We start from the raw sequence: 9,836 nt of genomic DNA on the forward strand, positions 1-9,836 counted from the left end.
CTGCCTCTGGCCCAGGCCTCACCAGCCCCAGGCCCCATCCCCATCCCACTCCCCTGCTCACCAGTCATAATCCACCACGGCCACACTCAGCCCCACGGCCTCCACGCTCTCAGGGGCCACGTCAAACACCAGTGCCTCATTGTATGTGGGGTTCAATGTGTTCTTCTTAATGGAGGTCTTGCGCTTTTTTAGCCGCCGCCCCTCCGAGATCAGTGAGGCCTTCACATAGGGGTCTGGTGGTGGGAGGAGGGAGGCAGGGAGAGCAGGGCCTCAGACCCTCTCCAGAGCCCCCAATCCTTAGCTATCCTTGGACTCAGACTCCCGGCGGTGCTCTTAGCTCCTGCCCTGGTTATTTCACCCTGCGGGGACTTGGGTGTTCAATCCCCTTGTGCTTGGGTCCTCGTGGGCCCTGGTTTCCAGCCCTCTCTGATGCTGAGTCTCCCAAGGATCCAGGTATCCAAGCTCCTAGCCCTTCTCTCTGGTATCCAGCCATCCAGGCAATGTGGCTTCTAGGCCTCCCCCTAAGTCCTTAGGGGACCAAGTGTCTGCCACCCCTGAGCTGGGGCTCCCTGGGACCCTTCCATTCATGCCCCCTCTCCTCAAGTGCTCAGGGCCCCTCCAGGCCGCTGGGGGGTGGGGAGAGCAGGGCAGGCCTGCCGCGGTACCTGAGAAGCCTGTGAGGTCCATAGCTTTGAGGTTGGAGGCTTTGATGATGGTCACGGTCAGACGCCCGGCCGTGGGGAGGTAGCACAGGGAGAAGTTCAGCTCCCCAAGGTCAGCCTTCTCCTGCGGGCAGGGATGCAGTCAGGCCAGGCTGACCCAGAGGCCCAGGGGCCGCCCTTCAGGCTCTTCTCCCACCCCCTAACCTCCACTGCCTGCCCGCCATTGCACGGAGCGACAGATTGAGAGCTGGAGAGAGACCTCCGAGGATTGGCTAGTGTGACCCCTCGGGGGGTGGAGACCCGCCCAAAGGCCCCCCCCTCACCAGAAGCAGAGCTGGCCTCCAGGCTGGAGGCCCCCTGCGCTCCAGGTCCCTTCTCCCCACTGGCCGAGTGGAGCTCCTCAGCTTTCCCTCAGCTCTCGTCTTTCCGGGACATGGGCGCCCAGCCCTCAGTCATCTTGGCTCCTCCCTGTCCCTGGGCCCGCACCTCTCAGGTCCATGGCGTTCTCTCCACTCACCTTCGCCCAAGCTACTGCCTCAAGTCTCTCCCCACTCTGGTGCTCTTCCGTAGAGCTTCCAAAGTAATTTTCCCAGGGCACTCCTCAGCTCAGTCAGCTGCAGTGAGGGGCTCCCTATCATCTTCAGAGCTCTCCCAGCTGGCTCCAACCCACCTTCCCTGGCTTATTATACAGCAACGCCCTTCATCCAGACTGGTGTTCTGCAGCTCCTTTGTGCGGGCAGTCCTCCGAAGCTGGGATGTACCCCCTTCACCCCTGCCTCAGCACCCGTGAGCCTTCCAAGCTCAGCCCAAAAGGCACCTCTATACGAAACTCTTGCCGACTCCCCCCCAGCTGCTGGTGCCGCCCCTTCCCAAAGCGAGTTATCTGGTATGTATCCTGTGTGGACTTAAGGCTGCGTCTCCCTGGATAGAGTGTAAGCTCACTGAGGGCAGGAAGTGTTCTGCTTTTCGTCTTGTGTGGAGAATGCCAGATGCACAGATGACCCTTTGTAGGTGTTTGTTGATGGATGGAGCCCGCCTGGGGGACCAGAAGGGCCCAGGATAGCTGGGCACTCTCCCCGCTTATCTGGGGGGCTTCTCCCACTATTGCCTCCTCATGTCTCCGCATCTCTCCCTGCAGTCCTCTGTGTCTCTCTCCATCTCCCTCCCTCCCTCCACTTCCTGATTTCCCGTGTTCTCCATCTCAGTTCCTGCCTTTGCTCTCTGAATGCTCTCAGCTTTTCGATCCATTTAACAGCCTGTCTCGATGCCAGGCCTGGTAAAGCTGTGGCCACAGCCCCCCTCCCCAGGGACCCGTCAAACCCCATTTGTTCTTCAGGGAAGATGGGAAGAGTAGCCAAGGCCAGGGCTGAGGCTGGTGGGGTGAGGGGCGGCGAGAGAAAGCAGAGAGGGAGAGGGAAAGGCTCATAGGAGCCAAGGCCCAAAGACAGAAACAGGGGCCAGAAGGCAGAGTCGCAGACCCGTGAGGGGACTCTGCCTGAGACAAGGAGAGATGGAGATAAGCTGAGAGCGGAAGAGAAACGGAGCCTCGGTTACCCAGAGAGAGCCGGGGAGGTGGAGAGGGGCCTGCCAGCGGGCTGAAGAAGGCTTCAGGAGCTCTGAATCAGCAGAGGAAAGGGGGGAGGCTGGAGGGCTTGGGGGAGGAGGAGATGGAGGCCAGGAAATCCGGGAACAGGGCCTAGGAGGGCAGGACTCAGAGACCCCACACGGGCTTAGGCCGGGTCCGGGTGTTGGAGGGATAAAGAACGGGGCCAAGGACGTGTCTGCTTGCCTTGGGGTGACTGTCAGGGCACGTGGGGTTTCAAAGTCAGGACCTGGTGTAGACAACTGGGAAGGTCTGATTTTTAGCACTAGAAGAGCCATTGGAAATGGCCTAGCCTTTTTACAGATAAGTAAACTGAGGCCCAGAGATAGGAAGGGCTTGGAGATTGCCAGAGCTGGGATTCAAGACCAGGTCTTCTGATTCCACATTTTGAACACATGCCTGGCTGGGGCCAGGATGTCCAGAGGGAGGAGAGGAGGAAGTCTGCCTGGGTGCCCTGAGCAAGAAGCTGGGAAATGAGGGGTGATGAGAACGTGAGGAATTGGCAGGCTGGGGTATTGGGAGTGAGTCTGCTGGGGAGGGTGGATGTCAAGAACTCAGCCCTCGAGGGGTAGGGTGAGGGAGCGTTGGAATATCTGGGAGTCCAGAAGGCAGAAGAAAAGGTCAGGACGCTGGGGAGTCAAAACTGGACTGTGCAAGGCTCTGGGGGTCAGGATGGCAAAGGGCTGGAGTCAGATGGCCGGGAAGTCGGGACATCAGGAAGATGGCATTTGTGGGAGTGTTGAGGCCAAGGTCAGGGCTGGGCTTGGAACAGGAGGGGAGGAGCCAGATCATCTGGCCAGAGTTAGAACCCTTCAAACTTGGAATTTAGGGACTGGAAGACTGGGAGGTCAAGAGGCCCAGCGGTGAGGCCTGGAGGTTGGGAGGTCAAGAGGTCCAGAGGTGAGGACCAGGAGGGCTTGGGGGCCTGGAGGTTGGGAGGTCAAGGAGGTCAAGAGGTCAGAGTGTTGGGCCCAATCAGGGAGACTGACCGAGCCGCCTTCGATGATGTCTCTCCAGAGTGGGCGGTCGGGGGGCTGCTCTGCCAGTTCCAGAAGGTTGTCCAGCACCACTTGGCCGATGAGGTCGTGTCTCGAGAATCGGTCAAAGTCATAGATGCTAAAGTGCAACTTCCTCTGGGCCAGCTCTGCCAGTGGCACAGAGAATTGGAAGGTCTCGTTAAACACGGGGTTCAGCGTCTTCCTGTGCACCTGCGGATGGAGGAAGGGGGAAGGCAGCTCAGGAGCAGCTTCCTGGAGGAGGCTGAGAGCCTGGCCTCTTCAGAGACCGAGGCACCAGCTCCCCAGCTCCCAGGACCTGGACATCCCGCCCCCGGGCCCCTCAGGGCCCCAGACTGCACAGTTAGCTATGACATGAAGCTGCCTTTCCTCTAACACTTTAGCATTATAGCTGAGCATTTGACAGTCATGATTTCACGGGATCCTCACAACAACCCTCGGAAGGAGGTGCAATGATTTACCCCACTTGGCAGATGAGGAAACTGAGGGTCAGGGAAGCGAGTCAAATGATCATGCCGCTCGTAAGTGTCTGAGGTAGGATTTGAACTCAGGTCTTGCTGACACCAAGTCCTGCCCTCTCCTCATCGCCCCATCGTTCCTCCCTATCGCCCTTCCTCTGGAAGACCCAGATGTCTGATCCTCAGGTCTCCCTTATTAGAACCCAGTGCTTGGTGTTTCCCATTGCCTCCAGCTCCCATGGGGGACCTCAGTTTCCAGGCTGTTCCCTCCCTCTATTGCTGGGTCATTCAGGCCCTCAGTCTCCACCCACTTTGGGACCTAGACAGCTTAAGTCTCTTTCTTCTTGGGGGTCCCATCATCCCAACCCAGACCTTGGTCTGAAATTTTTTCTTGCGGTCCGGCAGCAGGTAGATCTTGACATAGGGGTCGGAAAAGCCGTTGGAGTCTTTGGCTGGCAGGTCAAGGGCCTGGAGGACCCGTACGACCAGCTGGTCGGAGCCGTAGAGGTAGCGCAGGGCGAAGCTGAAGCGTCCGGCCCCCGGCCCCCCACCTGGCCCGGCCCCTGCCCGCCGGCCCCCGGCCCCGGCTCCGGCCCCTGCCCCCTGGTACAGCTCAGGCTGGATCTGCCCAATGAGCCTTGCCTTCTCCTCGCCTGCAGGCAGGGGGAGAGGCAGGGCTGGGGCTGGGGGTCTATCCTCAGGCTCAGTGAGGCTCGGGGCTGGGGGCTGGGGGGTCAGAGGCTGCTGAGTGAGGGGCCTAGGAAGAGCTGGGTACCTGTGGGAGGTGAGGCAGAGAAAGGGTCAGGGAGGGGCTGGCCTCCCAACCACCCTCCACCTGCAACTGTAGGCCTCAACTCAGAAAGAACTAGGGGGCCAGAGGCTGGACAGGACCCAGAGGCAAAGGCAAGCAGACAAATGCACAAAGAATCAGCAGTGGGAGGGAGGGACCCAAACACAAAAAGAAACAGGGATGGATACATGCAAGGAGACGAAACAGATCCAGAGGGTCAGAGAGAGATTGCAGGTAGGCACTGACAGAGAGACACCCGAAAAGAATTAGGCAGGGAGAGAGCCATCAGGATAAAAGCAAGGAGACCAGGGGAGGGAAGTAGGGAGTGGGTAGAGAGGTGGGGGAAGAGGAAGACAAGGGGAGAGAGAGGAGGGAGGGAGAGAGAGGGGAGGGGGAGGGGGGAGAGGGAGAGAGGGGGAGAGAAAGAGAGGGAAGTGAAAGGAAGAGAAGAGAGAGAGAGAGAGAGGAGGGAGAGGAGGGAGAGGGGGGGAGGAGAGGGTGAGGGGTGAGAGAGAGGGGAGAAAGAGAGGGAAGAGAAAGAGGGGAGAGGGAGAGGGGGAGAGAGAGAGGGGAGAGAGAGAGAGAGGGAGAGAGACAGAGAGACAGAGAGTGGAGGTGAGAGGGAGAGAGGGGGAGAGAAAGAGAGGGAAGTGAAAGGAAGAGAAGAGAGAGAGAGGAGGGAGAGAGAGGGTAGGGGGAGAGGGTGAGGGAAGAGAGAGGAGAGAAAGAGAGGGAAGAGAAATGGGGGAGGGAGAGAGAGAGTCATATAGGCACAGAAGGGGATGCACAGAAGGATAGAGGGAGACACTCCTTGAAGAGAAAGCCCTAAGGAGATGCCCGGAGCTCGAGAGAGAGGGACAGGAAGGGCAGCCATCAATAAAGAGACAGAAGGAGGCAGAATAATGAAGAGAGACAAAGAGATGCAGGCACCAAGGGAGAGACAGAGCGAGGAGATGCTCCTTACCTCGTTGGAGGGGCCAGGCTGGTGACCTGCTGGTGGGACTGGGCACTGGGCAGCCCACCCCCCCCAGGGGGCACCAGGAGGAGCCCCCCACCAGTTCCAACACCACCATCAGTGGGCAGCTCAGGTGATGTCTGGCTGGGCTTGACCCCAGCCGCTACTGCGGCGGCTGCTGTGACGGCATCTGGGTAAGAGTCCATATCCAGGTAGGATGGTTCTGGAGGGTCAGGGCCCCCCAGCCCTCCGGGCTCTAGGAGCTCAGAGAAGGGTGGATGGTGGTGGGGCCCACCCAGGAGATGATGTGGGCCACCTAGGCCAGGCCCCAGATGGTGACCGGCCCCACCACCCACCAGCCCCGCCAGTCCAGCCCCAGGGTCCTTGCGAAGGGGTCCACCCCCAGGGGCTGAGCCCCCCTTGTCCCGCCAGGGCACCCAGCACAGCTTCCATGACACGAAGAGCGAAACACCCAGCAGGACAATGCCACAGAAGGTCACGATCACTGAGAGCAGGCTCACCGAGATGTCTGGAGGTGGGGGAGAGGTGGAAGGGGCATCCTATAAGGCCGGCCGAACACCAGCGAGAGCCTGCGAGGGGTGGTGGGGACCAAGGCCCTTCTTCATTCCTGTCTCGCCTCTCTCCTTAATTCTCTTGTCCCTCTCTCTCTGTGCGCCTCTGACTAATTCACAAATCCATCCAGATGGATGGACTGTCTGAGCGGGGGGTGGGCAGGAAGACGAGAAGAGCCAGAACCAAACAGCAGCCCTTCCCCTTTCCCCGACGTCCAGCCATCAGACACGACAAAGGTGGTGCTGACATGAGGGCAGGAGGAAAGAGAACATGGAGGACTTCCCTTAAAAGGCAAAGCTGGGAAGCTGGGACAAGGGGATTATGGGATAACAGACTGAGGGTTGAAGATACCTCACAGGACGCTTGGTCCATGATCTCTAATTTACTAATGAGCCTCTTGGAGGCCCAGAAGGAGGAGCTTGCCTTAGGGCAGCCAGGGAGAAAAGAATCTGAACCTCGGTCTTTTGAATCCAGATCCACCACTTTGGGGAAAGTTAGAAGAAGCTCACCTTTCTGGGTACCTTGGGAGTACTGCAAAGGCCCTTGTCTCAAAGATTATAGCTAGTGTGGATCTGGTGGGGAAGTGGGGTAGACATACGGGCTTTGAAGGGCAGGAGCATGGACAGGAGTCTTCTAGGGGACAGACCTGCATCTGAGGGTCCGGGGTAGCCTCGCCTCCGCCAAAACTCCTGGCATTTTTCATCAGCATCCTGAAGCCGGGAGCACAGGTCAGAGACTAAGGTCAGAGCCCGGTGACAAAGGTCATCGTCATAGTCCCCTGACATGGCTGCTGGGTATCCTGTCCTGGAGAAAGGAGGGGGAGAGAAAGAGAGAGAAACAGAGAGAGAGAGAGAGAGAGACAGAGACAGAGAGAGACAGAGACAGAGACAGAGAGAGACAGAAATACAGAGAGACAGACAGACAGACAGAGACAGTGAGAGAAAGAAGAGAGAGAGAGAGAGAGAGTCAGGAATAAGGGGTGAGGGACAAAACTAAAGGGGATAGAAGGAAGAATATACGTGGTGATAGAGCCAAGAGATAGTGGGACAGCTGGGGACAAGCTAAGAGGTAAAGGATGAGAAATGGGGAGAGCCTAAGATAAGGTGAGAATACTTAGGGCAAACACATCAAGTTTAATTGGATGGGGAATGGATAGGAATGGAAACTGGAATGGATAGCAATAGGAAAAGGAGGGAAGAGAAATGGGATGGATGGACAGAAGAATAGGAACAGGGGAGTAGACAGGGAGACTGAGATATGGGGTAAACAGGAAGGAAGATGACAGAGTGAAAGTTTAGACAGATGGTGGGACAGGAGGAGGCTAGACAGATGGGGACATCGAGAAGTGATGAATGAAGGAAAAAGAAAAAGTCAGATTGGGAAACAGAGATAAAGACTAGGAAGATAGGAGAGGGGAATGGATATGGCTACATAGGGGTAGAGATCAGGGCTGGACAGAATGTGTCAACATCTGGGAGAATGGTTAAATAGAAAGAGGAGATAAGAGCTGGCTGGCTGGGAGGCTGGATATAAAGACAGACAGAGAGGATGCTATAAAGATAAAAAATAGACAAGGAAAAGGAATAACCTAACAGGAAAATGGAAATAAAGGATGGACAGATGGGAGTATGGACACATGAGGACAGACCCAAGGGATGGTGGGCAGGCAAAGGATGGACAAATGAAGCTAGACATAAGGGATAGACAGACATAAAGGATGAACAGAGGAAAGAGAGAAGAGACGAAGAGAGAAGGAATGAACAGAGAGGACAGACAGAAGGTATGGATAGACAGGTGACAGAAGGGATGGGTAGAAACAATGGCTAGATTGAAGGGATGGGCAGATGGGGGACAGAAAGACCTACAGAAGGAATGGTCAGATACAGAAAGGCATAAAGTTTTGACAGATGGGGATTGAGGAAAAGGGACCAAAAAGGAATGTACAGCTGTGGAACAGAGAAGGGCAGGGGATGAGAAAGGAATCGAGGAAGGAGATGGGGGGATGGAGGCGAGAAAAGGGGATGGTGAGCAAGGGAGCAAAGATGAGGGGTAGATATACATGGGGACATGAGAAAGGATGGACAGAAATAGGAAACAGGCAGACTGAGTAGGAGAGGAAATGGGCAAAAGTAAGGTTTGCTCAGAGGAGGAGATGAGAGGCTAGCCAGGGATAGCAATAAGAGACAGGAAGAGTGACAGAACAAGAGAATGTGCAAGGAGACAGCTAGGGACCAGGAGATTGGGAGAGACTGAAGGATGTGATCAAAGGTGGCCAGAACAGCAGACAGTTTTGATAGATGGACAGGGAGACCGAGATAAGGAGGGTGTTAAGAGACAGGCACAGAATGGGGGCAGGGTTCAGACAAAGGCTATATGGGCCAAGAGGGGAGTCAGACAAGTAACAGAGAGTGAAGAGAGATGACAAAGGTCTGAGAGAGGGAGGTGAATGGGGGAAAGAGAAAAGGGATAGATAGGAAGTCAGGACAGGGGAAAGGGAAGGGACAAAGATGAAACGTGGACAGATGGGGGAAGAGAGAAAGTTTAGACAGCTGGGGAGCTAAGAAGGCAGCCACCAAAGACTAAGACAGAGGGGATGGCCAAGGAGGGACAGAGAAAAAGGATAGACGGATAGGAGGAAGACAGTAGAGGGGGATTAGGGGTGACAAAGGAGGGGACAGGTAAGGGATGTGGAAATGGATAAAAGGGACAGACAGAGAGCTGGGTTTTAGGGGGACACTAACAGGAGAGAATCAAGATAGAGGGGGAGACCGATGAGGGAACGGCAGGGACAGTAGAGAGGGATGGCCGAAGACGGAGATGGGGGATGGACAGAAAAGGAGACAGGCGAACAGAGAGAGAGAGAGAGAGAGAGAAGGGGTGTGCAGATGCAAGATAGCAGAGGGGACCGAGTGAGGGCTGCTGAGCCCGAGAGGGACAGGAGGGCAGGATTGCGGGGGGCGCTCACCTTATCCTCATTCCTGATGAGTCCTAGGGGGCATTCGGGGCGGGCGGGGAGAGCCCATTGGGGAGAGAAGAGGGGAGACGACCCCCCAGCCCGGGCCCCCACGTTCTGGGAGATGCCACAGGACCTGCGGGAGTGAGGAGAACGGAGCCTCAGCCCGGCTCTGCTCTCGAGCTGCAGCCGCCGACTGGAGGGAGCCTTCTCCTCCGCAGCGCTTCTCAGCCCGCCAGCTCTCTAACCTCCGCTGGGATACCGAGTGCCCTGCACCCCCAATCAGCCCGCAGCCCGCGGCCCCCTTCCCGGGCTCGGGCTCGGGGACTCCATTTCCCAGCAGTCCTCGGGGCTCTGGGCCAGGCGAGTGGGGGCATCCCGGCCCCGGAGCCTGCCGGGAAATGGAGTCCGCGCTGCCTCCGGGGCTGCCTCCCTGGGCTGGGAGCCCCGGCTGGGAGGTTGCGAGCGAGAGGAGCACCTGGCCTCTGGAGGCTGTGCCGGCCCGCGGCCCGGGGGACCCAGGACGCCTCGGGGCTGGAGGCACCTGCCCCTTCCCCAGGTAGCGGACGCCCCCCCCCCGCCCCGGCCCCCCCCCCCCCCCCCCAGCCCGCAGGTTGGCGGCTCCGCCCCCCGCCCCCCGCCCCCCGCTCCAGCCCCAGCCTGGGATCGGACCCAGGCATCCGACCGCACACTGGCCCGTCCCTCACTCCGGCCCCACCCCTGCTCTCTGCGGGGACCCAGGCGTCCTGGCCCTCCAGCCTGCCACCCAACTTGGGACTCAGGCGTCCTGGCCCCTCAGCCCTCCCTCCCCCTCAGGGACTCAAGC

The 9,836-nt window shown here is 58.0% G+C and overlaps 2 protein-coding genes across 4 annotated transcripts in view; one reads left to right on the forward strand and one right to left on the reverse strand.

Annotated features, from left to right (window-relative positions):
- SYT3 (synaptotagmin 3) overlaps positions 1 to 9,116 on the reverse strand; it is a 12,128-nt gene extending 3,012 nt beyond the window's left edge. The window contains exons 1-7 of one of the 2 annotated variants that reach the window (XM_027860894.1): positions 9,023 to 9,116; positions 6,704 to 6,861; positions 5,494 to 6,013; positions 4,112 to 4,514; positions 3,255 to 3,473; positions 666 to 786; positions 62 to 233 (exon numbers count right to left, since the gene is read on the reverse strand). In XM_027860894.1, the coding sequence (XP_027716695.1) occupies positions 62 to 233; positions 666 to 786; positions 3,255 to 3,473; positions 4,112 to 4,514; positions 5,494 to 6,013; positions 6,704 to 6,861; positions 9,023 to 9,033 (1,604 nt within the window). In that variant the 5' untranslated portion in view covers positions 9,034 to 9,116. The remainder of the gene's footprint in view (positions 1 to 61; positions 234 to 665; positions 787 to 3,254; positions 3,474 to 4,111; positions 4,515 to 5,493; positions 6,014 to 6,703; positions 6,862 to 9,022) is intronic. The other variant, XM_027860895.1, reaches the window with a different exon arrangement.
- Positions 9,117 to 9,456: 340 nt separating this feature from the next.
- The window catches only part of CUNH19orf81 (chromosome unknown C19orf81 homolog), a 5,930-nt gene continuing 5,550 nt past the window's right edge, over positions 9,457 to 9,836 (forward strand). For both annotated transcript variants that reach the window (XM_027860885.1, XM_027860884.1), the window contains exon 1: positions 9,457 to 9,569. The gene's annotated coding sequence lies outside the window, so the exon portion shown is untranslated. The remainder of the gene's footprint in view (positions 9,570 to 9,836) is intronic.

This window comes from Vombatus ursinus, unplaced genomic scaffold, assembly GCF_900497805.2.
Source record: "Vombatus ursinus unplaced genomic scaffold, bare-nosed wombat genome assembly UNPS02014308.1, whole genome shotgun sequence".
Lineage (NCBI taxonomy): Eukaryota > Metazoa > Chordata > Mammalia > Diprotodontia > Vombatidae > Vombatus > Vombatus ursinus.